The sequence below is a fragment of the Hylobates moloch genome, unplaced genomic scaffold (genome assembly GCF_009828535.3).
Source record: "Hylobates moloch isolate HMO894 unplaced genomic scaffold, HMol_V3 SCAFFOLD_7, whole genome shotgun sequence".
Lineage (NCBI taxonomy): Eukaryota > Metazoa > Chordata > Mammalia > Primates > Hylobatidae > Hylobates > Hylobates moloch.
The window spans coordinates 116491845-116510289 of NW_026652282.1; the positions used below are offsets into that span (position 1 = coordinate 116491845).

General features: G+C 40.4%; 1 protein-coding gene across 6 annotated transcripts in view; it reads right to left on the bottom strand.

Annotated features, from left to right (window-relative positions):
• Positions 1-1303: 1303 nt before the first annotated feature.
• Positions 1304-18445, bottom strand: part of MAP7D3 (MAP7 domain containing 3) — a 34599-nt gene continuing 17457 nt past the window's right edge. For 2 of the 6 annotated variants that reach the window (XM_032757714.2, XM_032757712.2), the window contains exons 8-19: positions 15626-16374; positions 14933-15060; positions 14479-14687; positions 12721-12856; positions 11373-11520; positions 9995-10099; positions 8919-8972; positions 6467-6560; positions 4544-4742; positions 3379-3457; positions 3186-3283; positions 1304-2283 (exon numbers count right to left, since the gene is read on the bottom strand). In XM_032757714.2, the coding sequence (XP_032613605.1) occupies positions 3218-3283; positions 3379-3457; positions 4544-4742; positions 6467-6560; positions 8919-8972; positions 9995-10099; positions 11373-11520; positions 12721-12856; positions 14479-14687; positions 14933-15060; positions 15626-16374 (1967 nt within the window). In that variant the 3' untranslated portion in view covers positions 1304-2283; positions 3186-3217. The remainder of the gene's footprint in view (positions 2284-3185; positions 3284-3378; positions 3458-4543; positions 4743-6466; positions 6561-8918; positions 8973-9994; positions 10100-11372; positions 11521-12720; positions 12857-14478; positions 14688-14932; positions 15061-15625; positions 16375-18445) is intronic. The other 4 variants (XM_058441785.1, XM_032757713.2, XM_032757716.2 and 1 more) reach the window with 4 other exon arrangements.

Consider the following 18445-nt stretch of genomic DNA (forward strand, 5'->3'; position numbering starts at 1 on the left):
AGAAGAAGAAGAAAGAAGAAAGAAGAAGAAAGAAGAAGAAGAAGAAGAAGAAGAAGAAAGAAGAAGAAGAAGAGAAGAAGAAGAAAAGAAGAAGAAGAAAGAAAGAAGAAGAAGAAGAAGAAAGAAAGAAGAAGAAGAAAGAAGAAAGAAGAAGAAAGAAGAAAGAAGAAGAAAGAAAAGAAGAAGAAGAAGAAGAAAGAAGAAGAAGAGAAGAAGAAGAAGAAGAAGAAAGAAGAGAGAGAAAAAAAAGCCAGGTATGGTGCCATGACTGTGGTCCCAGCTACTCAAGAGGCTAAGGTGGGAGGACTGCATGAACCTCAGAGTTTGAGGCTGCAGTGAGCTATGATCGTGCCACTGTACTCCAGCCTTGGCCACAGAGTGAGACCTTGTCTCTAAAACAAACAAACAAACAAAAAAACTCACATCTTTCTATTCCAGAAGTGGAACTCTGCCAAATCACCAACTGGATGAAGAGGAAAATCAGGGGATTTGATCCCTGTTCATTGAATTTGCTGGCTGCCTGTGTTCATAGCTCGGCCAACAATAATTGTTGTCTTTATACCACCACCAGTACACTTTTTTTAGTATTATAATGAAAAAACCCTTTTTATCTGCAAAGTTTATTTTATGTAGCACACATTTATATGGAACTGTAACAGTGTTTCAACACAAGACATTTGTGCAGAAAAATAACAGAAACTCTTTTGTTAGGATGATTGTCTCTGTTTTATACATGAAAGAGCTAGTATATAAAAATAGTTTTTAAACCAAAGGTAACCTTCTCTATTCTATATCAAAAGTACAATACTCTGAGTGGCAAAGAACCAGGGAATCTGAAAGAATTACCTCCTTTTACTAATCCAAGACTGGCAGCCAAAAGGAACACTGGCCTGCTTCAGACTATTTACGATTCAACACTGAAAACTCATTAGGAGAATTAATCTGCACTTGAATTTTATGGAATCATATACTGTGTGTGCATACATATGTGTATGTACATCTGTGTGCACTTCTGTGTGCCCATCATGCGAACTCACTGGCAGCCAGTGGCTAGAGAAAGGCAAGCAAATTTTGGTTGTATCTCAAGCCTGAGTGTATACTCAACGACAGAACTAGAGAGTACAGGCAGAAAAGTACTTTAAACATTTAGAGGAATTAAACATACCCCATGGGACAACAGCCATGTACTCCTTTATGTACACAATAAAAATAATATATGTTTCTGTAGATAAACACCAATACGTCCTTCAAAAGGAAACACTGACAAGAGCATGAAAGGTGCTGACTGTTCCAAGATGGGGCTTTACAGGACTCCCGGCATTTGAGGCTATTAGTGCCTGTGTACTCACTGGCACAGATGGGTGGAGTTAAAAATATACATATATCATGGTAAAATACAATTTATTGGATTTTGCAACCTTTGGTATTTGTATATTAGAAACAATCTGACAGCTCTTGTGAACGATCCTGTGGCTCTTGCATAATCTATTATGTTCTCTACAAGATCAACTGTGAGTTTTTAGCTGTCAAAATTGTCACTGGTACACGGAAAAAGCATTACTTGGCTGGGTGCACTGGCTCACACCTGTAATCCCAACACTTTGGGAGGCCAAGACGGTTAGATCACTTGAGACCAGGATTTCGAGACCAGCCTGGTGAACATGGTAAAACTCCATCTCTACTAAAATAGAAAAAATTAGCCCGGTGTGGTGGCACACACCTGTAATCCCAGCTATTGGGGAGGCTGAGACAGAAGAATTGCTTGAGATGAGGAGGCGGAGGTTGCAGTGAGCTGAGATTGCGCCACTGCACTGCAGCCTGGGCGACAGGGCAAGACTCCGTCTCAAAAAAAAAAAAAAAAAAAGAAGAAGAAAAAGCATTACTTTAAGATTTCAAATATATACTGAAAGAGAATTAGTTCTGCAATCAGATTCTTCTAGAAACTCCACAGTTACAGTTTCAGGAAAGCATCCTTGATGCACTCACTCCAGCAAACACATTGGTGGGACAACACAAGAATGAGAGACAATGATGATTTTCCAAAGAAAACAAAAACCACTCTTTACTTAGAACTCTTGCTTAGACACAAGAGAACAAGATGATTTTAACATCTGAGATATACATCAAGGTGGCCTTTTGACAGTTTCTTTCAATTTTTCAGTGTCACTTCCTTTACCAGGTTCAAGTCAGAAGCAGAAAAATTTGAGGACTGATGGGCCCAGGAGTTGAGTTATCCAGAGTGGAAGATGTATTTATCTCCCAGGCTAAGTAAGGTTTACATATCTGACCAGAGGGAAAAATAAAAGAAAGATTAGTAGAGAAGATGCTAGTCTCACAGCAACTTGTCCCTGGCCTCCCTTCAGGGCACATGCCCAGGACTCTCAGCAGGCCCTCTGGAGTTGCTGACACATTGGTCTTATAAATGTCCTCCACTTCCCCAGTCCCCAACCAGGCCCAAGGTGCTTCTCAATTTCAAAGAGAACTTCTCAAGGAAAGAAAAACAAGAGGCTTCTGGTTTTGGAAACAGGTTGAGGCTTATTCCGAAGACCTCCCTAATCTTCTGCCCTATGCAACTGTCTGTGTGCTTGCCAAGCAACCAGCAGACCAGGAGCTCAGAGGAATCTGAGATACAAGCTTGAAAAGAACATTTTTTTTTTTTGAGACAGAGTCTTGTTCTGTCACCCAGGCTAGAGTGCAGTCGCATGATCTCCGCTCACTGCAACCTCCGCCTCCTGAGTTCAAGTGATTCTCCTGCCTCAGCCTCCAAAGCAGCCGGGATTACAGGCATGCATTACCACACCCGGCTAATTTTTGAATTTTTAGTAGAGACGGGATTTCACCATGTTGGCAGGCTGGTCTCAAACTCCTGACCTCAAGTGATCTGCCTGCCTTGGCCTCCCGAAGTGCTGGGATTACAGGCGTAAGCCACTGCACCTGGCCAGAACTTATTTTTTATATCTGGCATGAAATGTGGGACATAAAAATTAGAATCAAGTCATCTCTCTACTCTCTCAAAACCAACTTAATGGAAGACTCTCATATCATTCCTGCAGACCCACAACTGTCTTCTCCTTCTCTTCCAAAGCTATATGGTGCAAAGACTGCCCTAGAGCAGCTAGAAGGAGGGGAGGGGGGTTCAGGGTCAATTGCCTTTCAAGAAAAAGGTACATGAGATGAAGACTTACCCAAATGAGGAGAAACAGGTTTGCTTCTTCTCTTATCGTCTAAAGGTGTCTGGGGACTTTGGCGAGATGTCATGGAATCCTTCAGAGTTTGTTTGTGCCTGTCAGGAGAAAAATGTGACAAAGATAGTTCTGTGTGACTTACAATGTTGGTGATCTTGTCACAGATACGCTGCTCCTCATAATTCACACTAACAGAGGATCTGCTGGTGGTGTTGGTTTCATCTGCCTTTCTGGTTTTCGTTGTATGACTGGTCATTCTTTTGGAAGATGGTCTGGAAAGAGACAGTTTGGTTAGAATCCCAATTATTCCCAAACCAAGGCTCTGGCCTAAAAGAAGCTTTGTCCTTTGATTAACTTCTAAGAAATGCCTTGGAATTAAAAAACATTTCAGAATCATAGAACAGGATGACTGAAAGGAACCCTAGAGATCACAGGACACACTGATTTTCAAACTGTATTCCAGAAAGCTCTAGGTCCCACGGAAGCACCAGGAGTAGGAGCAGCTAAGCAAGCAGGACTCCAGAAACCCTACCCCTCCCTTAGATTGGTCAAGGATGCGGCCAGTGAGGTGTAGTAACAGAACTGGTACAGGTCCTCTAGCTCTAATGCTCCTTCCACATCATCACACCTCTCAGCAGACTCCTGTTCCTGTGGGCCTTGCAGATGAATGTCTTCTCAGGCAATTGCCCATGTAGCATTCCTTTCCATGAATTGGTTCCTGCTCTCCTGACCTTTTGACCTTGTTTCCTTACATTGACAATGAGCATATTATGGCTGGGCATGGTGGCTTATGCCTGTAATCCCAGCACTTTGGGAGGCCGAGTTGGGCAGATCACTTGAGCCAAGGAGGTTCAAGACCAGCCTGGTCAACATGGTGAAACCTCATCTCTTAAAAAAAATGAAAAATAAAAAAATAATAAAATGAGGATCTTACTGTCACACTTAGAGTTGTGATGATAATTGAAATAGGTAATATAAAATGCCTGGTATATAGCAATCACTCAATAAATGTCTTCTTGCCCAACTTTATGAGATAACATTAACCAATGTGAACAAAAGTAAAGTTTGGAGTCAGATGTATCTGGAATTGAATTTGGGCTCTGCCCTTTAATAGCAGAATATTGGGCAAATAAAGCCCCTAGCCTCTCTGACCCTCAGTCTCCTTGTCTTTATAAATGGGGATGATGATCCTTACCTAGCAAGGCTGTTGTGGGGATGAGTTTATTTCTGTTAAGTCAAATATATGACATGGTGTTTGGTACAAACTAAGAGCACAAGGGATCATATTATTTAGCATTCTAAGAATGTCAATCATAATCCTGCCAAGTTTATTTAGATAAGCTGGCTAAGTGACTCACCTTGAAACTACTTCCTGTATTGAAGTGTCTTTCATGCTTTTTTGTCTGAAGTTTTTCAAATCGCCATTAAAATATGTTTTTGGCTCTTCACGGACCTGGCTAGTACCGTCTTCTAGAAATACCAGCTTGTGTGTCATTTTCTTGGCATTGTTGAATGGTATTTTAAATTTGGTAGGTGAGCCTGTGTCATTTAGAATGGCTAGGAAAAAAAATAACACAATTAAATATGGAGTTTCAATAAAGAATTCAAGAAAAAGTGAAGGCTATGATCCTGATGGGATGGGGAGTGGGTATCGCCTGCCTGAAGGCAGGAAGAGTCAAGCAGCAGTACTCCTGGGAGGCAGGCCCAGCAGTCACAGTGTTTCCCGAGCCATGTCCCGGGCCACTGCTCAGCACACACACTCACTCTGCCCTTGAGGCACCAAGAGGCTACGTTTAAGGAATCTGTCCTTTTTCCTTTGCTAGGAAAGAATAATGACCAGTGATAAGACTGCTCCAGATTCTCGCCCCTCCCCTGATCACTCACCTAGCCAATTCTGTTTGTGCATTTCATCTTACCTCTAATTTTTTTTTTTGAGATGGAGTCTCGCTCTGTTGCCCAGGCTGGAGTGCAGTGACACGATCTCCACTCACTACAAGCTCTGCCTCCAAGGTTCACACCATTCTCCTGCCTCAGCTTCCCGAGTAGCTGGAACTACAGGTACCCGCCACCACGCCTGGCTAATTTTTTATATTTTTAGTAGAGATGGGGTTTCACCGTGTTAGCCAGGATGGTCTCGATTTCCTGACCTCGTGATCTGCCCACCTCGGCCTCCCAAAGTGCTGGGATTACAGGCGTGAGCCACTGCCCTGCCTCGTCTTACCTCTAATGTTACCTTCTACCTTTGGCTTTCCTCAATGCCCTAAGGCAGACTGAGGGGCTCTTACTGCTATGTTCTCATTGTATTTTCACCAAACTTCTTTCAACCCAATCATCTTGTGGCAGTATTATGGTTTGCTCATATGTTTGTCTTCCCACTGGCTATGGCTCCTTCAAGCTGAGGCCATGTCTTTTCACCCCTTCATCCCCAGCACCCAGTAGAGGACCTGACTTTCCTGTTCAATATCCACTAATGGGAAAAATATGGACAAATAGTGTTTTCTCAAATGGCAATTACTGCTACTACAAAGTGGTTCCTACTTGTAAGGGAGTCAATGATATATTTGAGAAAGCATTCTTATTATGACATGGTTTCAATTTTTTTTTTTTTTTTTTTTTTTTAGACAGAGTCTCGCTCTGTCACCCAGGCTGGAGTGCAGTGGCGCAATCTTGGCTCACTGCAAGCTCCGCCTCCCAGGTTCACGCCATTCTCCTGCCTGAGCCTCTCCGAGTAGCTGGGACTACAGGCGCCCGCCACCACGCCCGGCTAATTTTTTGTATTTTTAGTAGAGACGGGGTTTCACCGTGGTCTCGATCTCCTGACCTTGTGATCCACCCGCCTCGGCCTCCCAAAGTGCTGGGATTACAAGCATGAGCCACCGCACCCGGCCTTCAATTTTTCTTAATGAAGTGGAAAGTGGAATTCCACCTGTGGTCAATCATGGATGCCTTGAGGAGCTGAGCTATGAAATGCTGGCAATCCTCACATTCAACTGAGAAAGAGCTGCTGTCTACAGTCTATTAGCATGATCTTTAAAATAATAAGCAGCAGCAGCTGATATTTATTGAGAGTTTATGTGTGAGACACTGTTTTTAGCATTACATGGATTTACCTCACCGAAATCTCATATCCACTCTAGGAAAAGGACATTAGCTTCCCCTTTTTCAGACGGGAAAAACTCAGCACAGAAAGGTTAAGTGACCTGCCCAAAGCCACACAGCTCAAAAGCAGAGGAGCCCCTGGATATGAACCTAAGCAGTCTAGCTCCTAAATGGTAACTAACCTGATGGAAACATTTCATTCAATGAGTCCTTGTCGCTTTCTTCATTGTCAGCCTCAGCCTCTTCATATATGTCATGGCTGGATGTCTCTGCGACCTACGATTAAAAAAGGAAATCTTGATTATACCTAATATTCAATCATCCTGGTTTAGAATTTCAATGAAGTGTGACTTCAAAGCTGGACTGATGGCTAATTTTTGTCATTTCAATGAAAAAGTAAAAAAATCTAACCTCTTTTAACTGGCCCCAAGAATCTACAGGGGATAGGGACAGATGCCCATAGCTGTGTCTTTTAGCTAGGAAGACACTCAAGAATGAAAGATTTCCTTGGGCAGGAGCCAAGGGAATATAACTTTGGGTTGGCATTTGTTCTCTGCCTGCTCAGAACCTTAACTAAGGCAGGATAGGACTAGTCAGTGAATAGCTAAAAAGTTTTTGACTGCTGTTTTTTTTTTTTGGGAGGGGGGAGGACAAAGTCTCACTCTGTTGCCCAAGATGGAGTGCAGTGGCACGATCATAGCTCACTGCAGCCTGAAACTTTGGGACTCAAGTGATCCTCCCGTCTCAGCCTCCCAAGTAGCTGGGACTACAGGTGCGTGCCAACACACCTGGCTAATTTTTAAACTGTTTTATAGAGACAAGGTCTCACTATGTTGTCCAGGCTGGTCTTGAGCTCCTGGGCTCAAGAGATCTTCCTGCCTTGGCCTCCCAAAGTGCTGGGATTACAGGCGTGAGCCACCGCACCCAGCCTTTGGTTGCTGCTTGAGGGAAAACTCCCAGTGAGTTGAATGAACTTTGACATGATGACTCCCAGCACTTTTTGGAAATGGCATTTCTACTCTAAATTCTCATGTCATTTAATGTAAATGACCACAACTGGGTAATTACAAACAGACAAAATATCAGTCTTATAGCATAGAATGTAAAAAGCACAGAATCTGGAGGAAAAAGGCCTTGAATACATGTGCTCCATCAAAAGACATGACATTGGGGTAAGCAAATAATTATGAAACAGACCACAAAGACACTCACCATAAGGGAAAAAATGATAAATTTGAACTTGTTAAAATGAAGAACTTCTGTCTGGTTCATCAATAGACATTAGGAGAGTGTGAGGCAAACTATGGCATGGAAGAAGATACCTGCAATATATATATCCAAAGGACTCCTAACCAGTGTAGGTAAAAATGCCTACAATTCAATCAGAAAAAGGCAGGTGACAAAATAGGAAAATGGGCAAATGATTTGAAAAGGTACTTCACCAAAGCAAATCTCCAACAGGCCAGTAAGCATTTATGAAAAGGTGCCTGACTTCATTAGTCATCAGAAAATAACTGGTAAATTCAACAACATTAAAATCAGAATGCAGGGTGCGGTGGCTCAAGCCTGCAATCCCAGCACTTTGGGAGGCTGAAGTGGGTGGATCGCTTGAGCCCAGGAGTTCAAGGCCAGCCTAGGCAACATAGCAAAATCCCGTTTCTACAAAAAAAATAAAAATAAAAAACAAAAAATTAGCCAGGTATGGTGGCATGCACCTGTAGTCTCAGCTACTTGGAAGGGTGAGATGGGTGGATTGCTTGAGCTTGGGAGGTGGAGGTTGCAGTGAGCCAAGATTGCACCACTGTGTTCCTGCCTGGGTGACAGAGCAAGACTCTATCTCAAATAAAAAAAAAAAAAAAGAAAAAAGAAAAAAGAAAAAAGAAAAAAGCTTCTATCCAGGAGAGGATAGCATTAAGAAAAGATAAACTGGCCGGGCATGGTGGCCCACACCTGTAATCCCAGCAGTTTGGAAGCTAAGGCAGGTGGATCACCTGAGGTCAGGATTTCGAGACCAGTCTGGCCAACATGTTGAAACCCTTTCTCTAATAGTAATACAAAAATAGCTAGGCATGGTGGTGCACGCCTGTAATCCCAGTTACTCAGGAGGCTGAGGCAGAAGAATCACTTGAACCCAGGAGGTGGAGGCTGCAGTGAGCCGAGATCACACCACTACACCCTAGCCTGGGTGACAGAGCAGGACTCTGTCTCAAAAAAAAAAAAAAAAAAAAAAGAGAGAAATGATCAGCGTTTGAGGTGATGGATTTGCTAATTATCCTGATTTGATCAGTACGCATTGTATACAAAAAAAAGAAAAAGAAAAGATAAGCTGTAAACTGGGAGAAGGTATCTGCAACACATAACCAAAAAAGAAGCAGTATCTATAACATTTAAAGAACTACAATGAGACAAATCAACCCAAAAGTCTTGGGCAAAAGATCGAAAAAAATATTTCACACAAAAGAAACATGAGAGCTAACTAAAGATATGAAAATACGGTCAACCTTGTTAATAATCAGGGAAATGCAAATGTAATACTTTATTTCATTACCACCAAACTGGGTAAAGTGAAAAACTCGGCAATAATGTGAAACAAGAGGCATTCTTATACACTGCTGGTAGGAGTATGGAGACTACCTTTGAGGCATTCACATCTGTCTTTCTCGTCCGCTTCATAATTTCTTCTATTCTCTATTTAAAGGAAAATAAAAATTCAAACATGAAAACAGATTAGAAACCAAACAGTTGTCCTAAAGGATTTGATTATCCCCATTTCACAGAGGTGGACAATGGCAGTGATTGCTCCAAAACCACAAATATTACCAACAAAAGGCTTACGGTGGCAGTTGAGTCCCTATCCCAATCCCAGTTTCAGCTATAAAACGCCCTGAATGATGACCGCTGTATTTGTTATAACACAAACATCCAAATGACAACATCTCACTCCTAATTTTGCATATGCAGAAATTCATTACTTAGACTAAGCATATATTATTGCAAACCAATTAGAGCTTTTAACATAATTTTAGTCTTTAGTCTTCAGTTAATTCCTGAAGCCAATGTTAATGAAAATAATACACCTCAATGATGCCACACTGTTATTGTGTTAATGAAGAGAGAAGATAGGAGGTGGAGGAGAAATATATTTTTAGAGGACAGGAATTCTCTCTCCTGTGCACACTTCCTTCCCTGCAGTGAGGAGAGTTGCAGCTCCCTGGCCCCCTCAAGATGACCAATCTACTACCAGATAGGCCTTGCAGCAACTCAGCCTGGACCAGGGTTGCAGATGAACTCACATGTGGCCCTACCTTAAAAATAGACTGCACCTTGGCCTCTCAAAGAGGCCTGCAGTTTCTGCTTCTCCCCATGTAGTTGCTGCAATTTCCAGCCAGTTTAGAAGAAAGTCTTAACTTCCACCAACCCCTACCATGACTGGAGTCCTCCTGCTCAGAGGAGTTTTGTTACCAGAGGTTTGATATAGTGAGGCATCACTGTAATGGCCACCAAGGGTCCATGAGGGGGACGCATGATCAGTAAGAGGACAGCCTTCTATGTAGGAGAGGTCAGATCCTTGGATAAGGAAGAGAATCGAGTGGGAAAACCACTAGGACCTAGCATATATCAGATTTGTGATTTTTAAAAACATGCTGATATCAGGTGCCCAACATTGTTTTAAACACAGAATCAAGTCCCCCCAAACAGAGAGCGAGTACCTTTTTCCTTTCTAACCGTTCTTGTAAATTTTGTAACATAATTCTCTCGTGTTCTTTCTTGCGTTTGTCAGCTTCCTCTTGAGCTTTTATTTTGGCATCCCTTTTCTAGGAAATTTGCATAAAAATATCATTTAATCTCAAGATACCTGAGTGACATCAGAGAACTCTAGTTTAAAAATTTCAATGGTAAATGTTATCTAGTATAACAAAAGAGTGTAACCTTTTGAATGAGGGTTCCTATATTATGATTTTGTGGATTGTCAATTTTCAAAGCACTAGTTAGAATGCACAAAGCTAGGCTAAATGTTATCTTGAGGATTCAGGACCACAGGGTCATCGTTATGAACATCACACCATCCTAATTCAAAGTATGTGACTGTGGAGCTATCCATTAACACAGTAACAGGAGCCAACAGCCTGACATTTCTCAAAAGCACTGAGAGGATTCTTGAAGGCACCCTCCTGAGAAATGCAAGCATAAACAATCATATATAAAACATATGACCAATGCTGGTGAATGATACACTAAAAACTGGGAATATAAATTGGGCTATGGTAATAATTCAAACTGAGTATAGTCTGAGCTCAGTTTGGGCACTTATTTACCCAGTGATTTGACTTTAGATAGATGAGACATTCTTCAGTTAATGATTTTAAACCTGTAGAAGTATGTATGGTTTATCTTATCTGTCACAGGGGTGTAAGGTCCAGTTGATGGAGTTGTATATGGTACCACAGAATGCAAGATGGGGGAAACCAATGTAGGATGTGGAATCTGTTTAAGCAATTTGGATTTCAAATTAAGGACTACTAATCTACAATTTGCTGTTTTCTGCTTATTTCACTAGGAAAACATTCTATGGTTTTCTGAGGATGGCTGACAATGACCTGCAGTGGTACTAGGTAATAGAGACTGTAACATAAAAATGCAGCCAGAGGTTGGGCACAGTGGCTTACATCTGTAATCCCAGCACTTTGGGAAGCTGAGGCGGGCGGATCACCTGAGGTCAGGAGTTCAAGACCAGCCTGGCCAACATGATAAAACCCCATCTCTACCAAAAATACAAAAATGAGCTGAGCGTGGTGTCAGACGCCTGTAATCCCAGCTACTTGGGAGGCTGAGGCAGGAGAATGGCTTGAACCTGGGAGGCAGAGGTTGCAGTGAGCCAAGATCCTGTGACTGCACTCCAGCCTGGCTGAGAAGAGTGAAACTCCGTCTCAAAATAAATAAATAAATAAATAAATAAAATAAAAAATAAAATGCAGCTAGAGAATCTGCTCATGTCTTCTTTCTGAGAGACAGAGATTTTTGCTCTGGGTTCCATCTGAACTTTATAATCTGGTTCTCATCCCCTGATAAATTGTCAAGCCAGCAAACCTGCAGTGGTGCTTCCTGGTCTTCCTGATCCAACCATCCTTTCTTCTTTTTAGTCTCCTTTTGTCGCTGCCCATCTTTGAGTTTCAAGTGGTCTTCTGCTTGGCCTCCAACTGCTTCCTTTGCCATGTCTTTTGATTTCTTAATGACCCTGAGAGTATTTAAATAATTGTTAGTATTTATCTTGATTGCTACCATACTCAGCTTGCACTAGTATGTGAGTTTTTATAGTGAAACTTCCTGTGTATAGTAATACAATTTATATCTACGCCAGAGTCACTATATCCTCTGTGTTGTTACTATATAGGAATTACACAATTCCACCCTTTTTTAAAGAAAAAAACTAGCCCTCGGGAGCAGAAAAATATTTCAATCAAGTAATAGATTACTTTGCTTGTTAAAAAACACACATACGTGAGAGGAAATCATTCCTTAACTGTCTTTGAGACACGACATCCCCTAAAAGGCCTTATTTACACGTGCTCACACCCAATCTCTCCTGGGGATAATAGAGATAATTTAGAGGAGAGTCTGGTGGTTCCCTAGTATTCAGCACCTTCAAATGCTAAATCAGCTCTGTTTATATCAAGCGATGAATAATATTCTTCGAGTTAGAGTTTTTTTTTTTTTGTAATTCATAATATTCTCTTCTTTTTCCCAAGCCCATATAAGCATATGGAAAATGTGTGATTATTTCAAATAACACTAAATACTTAAAAGCAAAGTCAGTACTGTTGTTATTCCCTGCAGCCAGTGGACAGAGGTTTACATTATAAGGCCCGACATAAAATAGGCCTCAAGATGGAGGAGGAAGAAACCTGTGCTAGAATTTGAATGCACACAACTGTACATGAGATTTGCTGCCCACAAAGGAAATCCTTCTGGCAATGACTCACTGGCCTGATGAGATACAGGTGTCACAAAGATCACAGGAAAAGTAAAACATGAGTAACTATAATTTTCAGGTTTAAAAATCCTGACGTTACAAGTCTTTTAAAATAAAGGGCTGACATTAGTGAACACAAACAGATCTGTTCTTATATACCACTCTGGTGCTGAGAGATCAAATCCTGAATGTGAGTTTGGTCTCTGTGCATCCTCCTAGCACACCTTAATGGCACGTGATGTATGGAGGCTAAAAAGGACTGTGCCATTTATCCACACACCAGGGTCCTTAGCCATTTACAAGGGCTTGAAATGCTTCCTATACAGGCAATGAGGAACTTCTGATCTTCACTGAAGAGAGTCAATTGTTCTTTGAGAATTTATAACTTGAGGGTAAAATTTTGACTTTCAAAAATTTGGGCCCCACTCAAGATTTATAGCATAGGAAGGAAGACTTTGTGCTGACCTTCGCTGCATTTCTTCCCGTTGTATTTCTTCTTCCTCTTTTTCTCTTTGTTCACGAGCAAGGCGGCGCAATTCTGTCAAAATTTTTGTTGCCGCCTCAGCATTCATAATACCTGCAGTACTCTTATTACCAGACTCTAGTTTAAATAAATATGTGCAACAGTTAGAGAGCTAATCAACTCTCACTTCAACAAAGAAGTGCAACACAATCCAAAACATTAAAAAATATATATATGTGCGTAGTCCAAAATTTATAAATCACAAGCAAACTATAGGTGATTATATAACAGATTTTGTTCAAACTGCACTCCCAACAACAGCAGAAGCATTTTGTTTCTTTTTAACACCTACTTGTTCCAAAATGAAATAATGTACTTCTACTTTCGTTTTAGTGGTTTTGAGATAACTGAATCAACTGACCCCATGGGAAAAGAGTAAGAAATACTGAATACAGAAGACAAGCTTATGCTCGGTCCAAACGAAGGGTACAAATATCTTAAATACTCAAACAGAAATGTATCTGGTATACATTTTGAGATCTGTGCATCGTTTTTACTATATAATTACTATTTAGCTAAACCTTGATAATAGTCTGTACATTTGGTTGATCATAGAGTAGCTAACTGTAGATAACAAAACTATCAGTAAAATAAGGTGAGTACACAGAGGCATATTATAATATTTTGGTCTATATAACTACTAATTTATTTTAAATAAATCACATATGAAAATGAGAAGACATATCAGGAATGAATAATCTGTAATTAAAAGATTGTTTCTGTTACAAAAAATTCACTGTGGAATTCCCTAAAAAAGCAAAATTCCCCAGTGTGTTTTCGAAATTAAGTAATGTCCATGGGTATTAAGAATGCATGTGACAGGCAAAACAGCAATATGGCACTTTCAGGAATACTACACAAATCAAGGGATACCACATTATGGCCTATATATAAAAACAAACCTAAATCTTGGGAAAAACCTGCTCATCCACGAGTGGATGTGCTCTCTCCAAGAACCATCACTATCAGAGCTAGAAGGGATCTTAGGAATCATCTAGACCAAACCTCTCATCCGACCTGTGCTTTTTTTTTTGATACAGGGTCTCGATCTCTCATCCAGACTAGAGTGTAAAGGCACTATCACGGCTCACTGCAGCCTCCACCTCCTGGTCTCAGGCAATCCTTCTACCTCAGCCTCCCTACTAGCTGGGACTACAGATGTGTATTACCTTAAGCTAGGCGGTTATGGTATAATATGGCTTACTCTTATCCTCAACCCCCTAACCGAATATATAGCCTACCCTTTCCACATCAGGCTAATTTTTGTGTGTGTGTATACATATACATACATACATATATATATATATATATATATACTTTTTTTTTTTTTTTGTAGAAACAGGGGTCTCTCTCCTATGTTGCCTGGGCTGGTCTCAAACTCCTTGGCTCAAGCAATCCTCTCACCTCAGCCTCCCAAAGTGCTGGGATTACAGGCGTGAGCTACCATGCCTGGCCAGACCTATGCTTTTAAAAGCAGTTCCAAAAACGGATTTTTCAAAACACAGGGGTGAGAAGAAAGCTTTGGCAAGGACAAGAAGATACATTCCAATGTACCAGAGATTGGTTAGATTCTCTTTATCTAAAAGGAAAATAATTCCCTAAAGTTCTCTCAATTGGGGAATAAAATGAAGTGAACCTTTCCCAGAATACAGTAAGATTTTCTGTGTTGCTAAGATAAACTTCTTTGTGAAAGAACTTACCTTCATAGATCATATGCCTTTGGCTCAAAGCCTCACACCTGTTAGTGGTTTTAGAAACTGTTTCTTTCTTCTTCTTGACAGTACTTGATGCACTTTGCACGGACAGGGTGTGTTGAATAGGCATTATTTTATAAGGAAAAGAAGTCTGTGGTGACTGTTTTGAAATAAGTGGTAATGGTGATGGAGGGCGGTTCTTTTGGATTTGCCTGCTGAGAAAAAGTAATACACATTTGCTAATTAATTTTCAGCATACAATTTCGTAAAATATAAGATGCTATTATGAGACGACATTATAATCGGGGAATTTTTCTGAAAAGTAAATCTCTTTTTACAGGCTTTTTTCCCTTTACATTTGTGTTACCATGCATACTATATTATTTCATTCATCAAACATTGACACGGAATTTGTTCTAGTAAAATGCCTATCAGGAACAGTTGCGAATAAGCTGCTTACTTAGTGCTGATGGGAGACGGCAGACCACAAACATTTGCAGGAGATGATGACCATTTATAATATTCAGTGTATGATGATAGATGCTTCTTGGCAATAGGGATTAAGGCCTGTTTGTCCATTTCTGATTTCTGAACAGATAAACACAATATGGTAAATTACTAACAATTACTGCAGCTGGCTTTTTTTTTTTTTTTTTAAGAGAAAAACATTCTGAATAAAACACAATTAGAATTCTTTAAACTACAATTTTCTTTTAGAGCATGAGAATCAGGACATTGATATTTGCTTCTGGACTAACAATTTACATTACACAATTCCAGGAGATCACAGAAATAACAAGTTTAAAAGAAATATTATCCTTCAAAACCAAACTCAATTTCCAAATCCTAATTCAGGGTTTAAAACATTTCTCAAAAAACATTTCTTCAGAGTTTAGAAACAGAGTTCATATAAACTGACATTTTCTCCCTTCTAATAAAAACTCACTAATATTTCGGCTTTGGAGGAAAAGTGGTACAATGAACATCAGAGAATTTTAAATTCCTAGTTTGAATTAACCTATTTTATTAATTATATTGCAGAATATTATAAATAATATGCTGGTTATGTTGTAAAATCTGACCTATCGTGAACTATACAACAAAATATACATATTTTAATAGAAAATTTGTCAATAACAGGCACTTGACAAACCTTTGGAGCGTCTCTCGCTTTTGCCTTGGGAGATGCTTCCATGCTTGATTTAAGGGATGTCTCGGGGGATGCTTTCACCATCGCCTCAGGAGATGCCTCCATGCTCTCCTTGGGTGACCCTTTCACACTCTCCTTGGGGGCTACTTCTGTGCTCCCCTTGGGAGGTGCTTCCAGGCTCCCCTCTGGGGCTGCTTCCACGCTCACCTCTGGCAGTGCTTCCAGACTCACTTCCGGGGGTGCTTCCAGGCTCGCCTCTGGGGGTGATTCCACACTTGCCTCTGGGGCTGCCTCCACACTCACCTCTGGGGGTGCTTCCAGGCTCACCTCCGGGGATGCCTCTATGCTCACCTTGGGAACTGTTTCCAGATGCACCTTCGGGAGTGCTTCTATGCTCAACTCAGGGGATGCGTCCATGCTCATCTCAGAATCGTATGTGCTCACCACAGGCGACACGTCCACGCTCACCACAGGGGATGAGTCCGTGCTCACCTCAGGGACCGTGCCCACACTTGCCTTGGGGGATGCTTCCATGCTTGTGTTGCAGAATACTTCCACATTCACCTGGGGGGGTGCATCCACACTTGCCTTGGGAGGTGTCTCTACTTTCTCCAAGGGAGCCTCTTCTACTTTTGTTTGAGGAGGTATTTTCATTGTTGACATGGGAAACATAACAGCCCTTAATTCGTCACTAGTACATTTACGCAAGGGTACAGTGACATACCGCATTACATAATTGGTGACGCCTGTAACTGAATGAGGACAGAGAATGAAATTCCCTAAGTTAGAAATCTGACAAGAAAAGGATGCACCATGTACACAGTATAAGAACAGGAACAGAGAAAAGAGATTGTTTATTAGGAAAGCACAGGGATTACACACAACACAGGAAATGTTTAGTGAAATGGATGACAGACACAGGACAGAACTATCACAAAGTCAGTACTTCAGAAGCAACATTAACAACAGTCGTTGTAAAGGCAATACTCTTATAGATGAAAATAAGATGCTTCTCCAAAGTTGATGTTTGCAATAAGCTGTTTCTATTTTAATCATACTATATTTCAGAATAATTTTCACAAAAAATTACAAGATCTTCAACCTTTTCTAAAAGTAATCTAAACATCTTCACCAGGACTAGAGATCTTACCATTATAGGTGATTATGTAAGACACTCCATTTTAATGTTTTAGAATAGAAGGTAAGAAAGAGCATTTTCTCACCCATACTAAAAACTGTAATAAGACATTAATCAGAGTGGGTTGGATCTCCAAGGTCCTTTCCACCTTTAACAATCTAATTTTATTTTTCCTATGAAACAGATGAAAATGATAATATTTGGTGCCAGGTAGGATGGAAGACAGTGATTAATACCAATGTTTGGAACCAGGCAACCTCATCACCACTGGTGGGAGTATAGATTTGTATATTTTCCCTGGGGAGCATAAAAAGTACATACTGTTTGTTCCAGCAATTCTACTTCTAGGTTTACTCTTAGGAAAAAAAAAAATTACATAAATACATAAAAATGCATGTATAAAGTTGCTAATTACTGCACTGTTTAAAATATTGAAACAATTGAAAATACCATCCAAATGTTCCAAAGGAAATGTGGACCATATTAAGGCAGTCACTAAGACTAATAATATGCAATATTTTGGACATAGAAGATGGAAAGCAGGTCATTTCATTTTGCGAAAAAAATAAATGCAAAGAAAAATATGAAGTTACCAATGAGCACTGGGATAATGGGGGAGTATATTAAAAACATCTTCTACATGACATATTTATTGCTTATACAATTAATTTCTTTTTTTTGTTTTTTGAGACAGAGTCTCGCTCTATCACCCAGGCTGGAGTGCAGTGGCATGATCTTGGCTCACTGCAACCTCCGCCTCCCAGGTTCAAGCGATTCTCCTGCCTCAGACTCCCAAGTAGCTGGGATTACAGACATGCGCCACCACACCCGGAAAATTTTGTATTTTTAGTAGAGACGGGGTTTCACCATGTTGGCCAGTCTGGTCTTGAACTCTTGACCTCAGGTGATCCACTTGCCTCAGCCTCCCAAAGTGCTGGCATTACAGGCGTGAGACACTGCACCTGGCCTAATTAAACATTTTTCAAAAGGTATTTGGAGGTGGCTTCCTTAAGACCTGGTAAATTAAACTAAAAAAAAAAAAAAAAAAAAAGACCTGGTTAAATTTATCTGCCACCTCATCTTTAAGTATGGGTGGCAAATTTTCACCTAATCTTACCCCAAATTACCAAAGATTGACTACTTATGAATAAAACTTTTAGCTAAATTAAATGTTATCTTTTAGTCCCTCATTTTTAGTGGAGAAAGCATTTTATTTACATATCTACGTGTGCCTAAACAGTCGCATTACACCAACAGTTTGTGCCACAGAAAACATAGTATGACTGGTTTTTTATTAGCTATAAACTTTTAAGACAAAATATTGAGATTTTTTTGGATGGTGGTAATAGAAATATCTCACCATAGATTGGTGGGAAAGGGAAACTGGCAGAAAATAACGTGACATACATATAATTGGGCATAAAAATGTCAGGAATTGGAACAAAATAAATAAGGCTGCAGTACAAGAAAGTCTGTGATAGCATTTAGATGCGTTTTATTAATCATATGAATACTAACAGAGAAAAAGCAAACGGAGTGGGATATATACTGGAAAGGAAAAAGTGAAGGGGAAAAAAGAGAAAAAAAATCATAGGAACAATGCATTAGCCCTTTCCATTATGGGGGGAGGGGCGGTCTTGCTATCCAAAGGCAAGTCTAATACTACATGTAAACTATAAATGAGA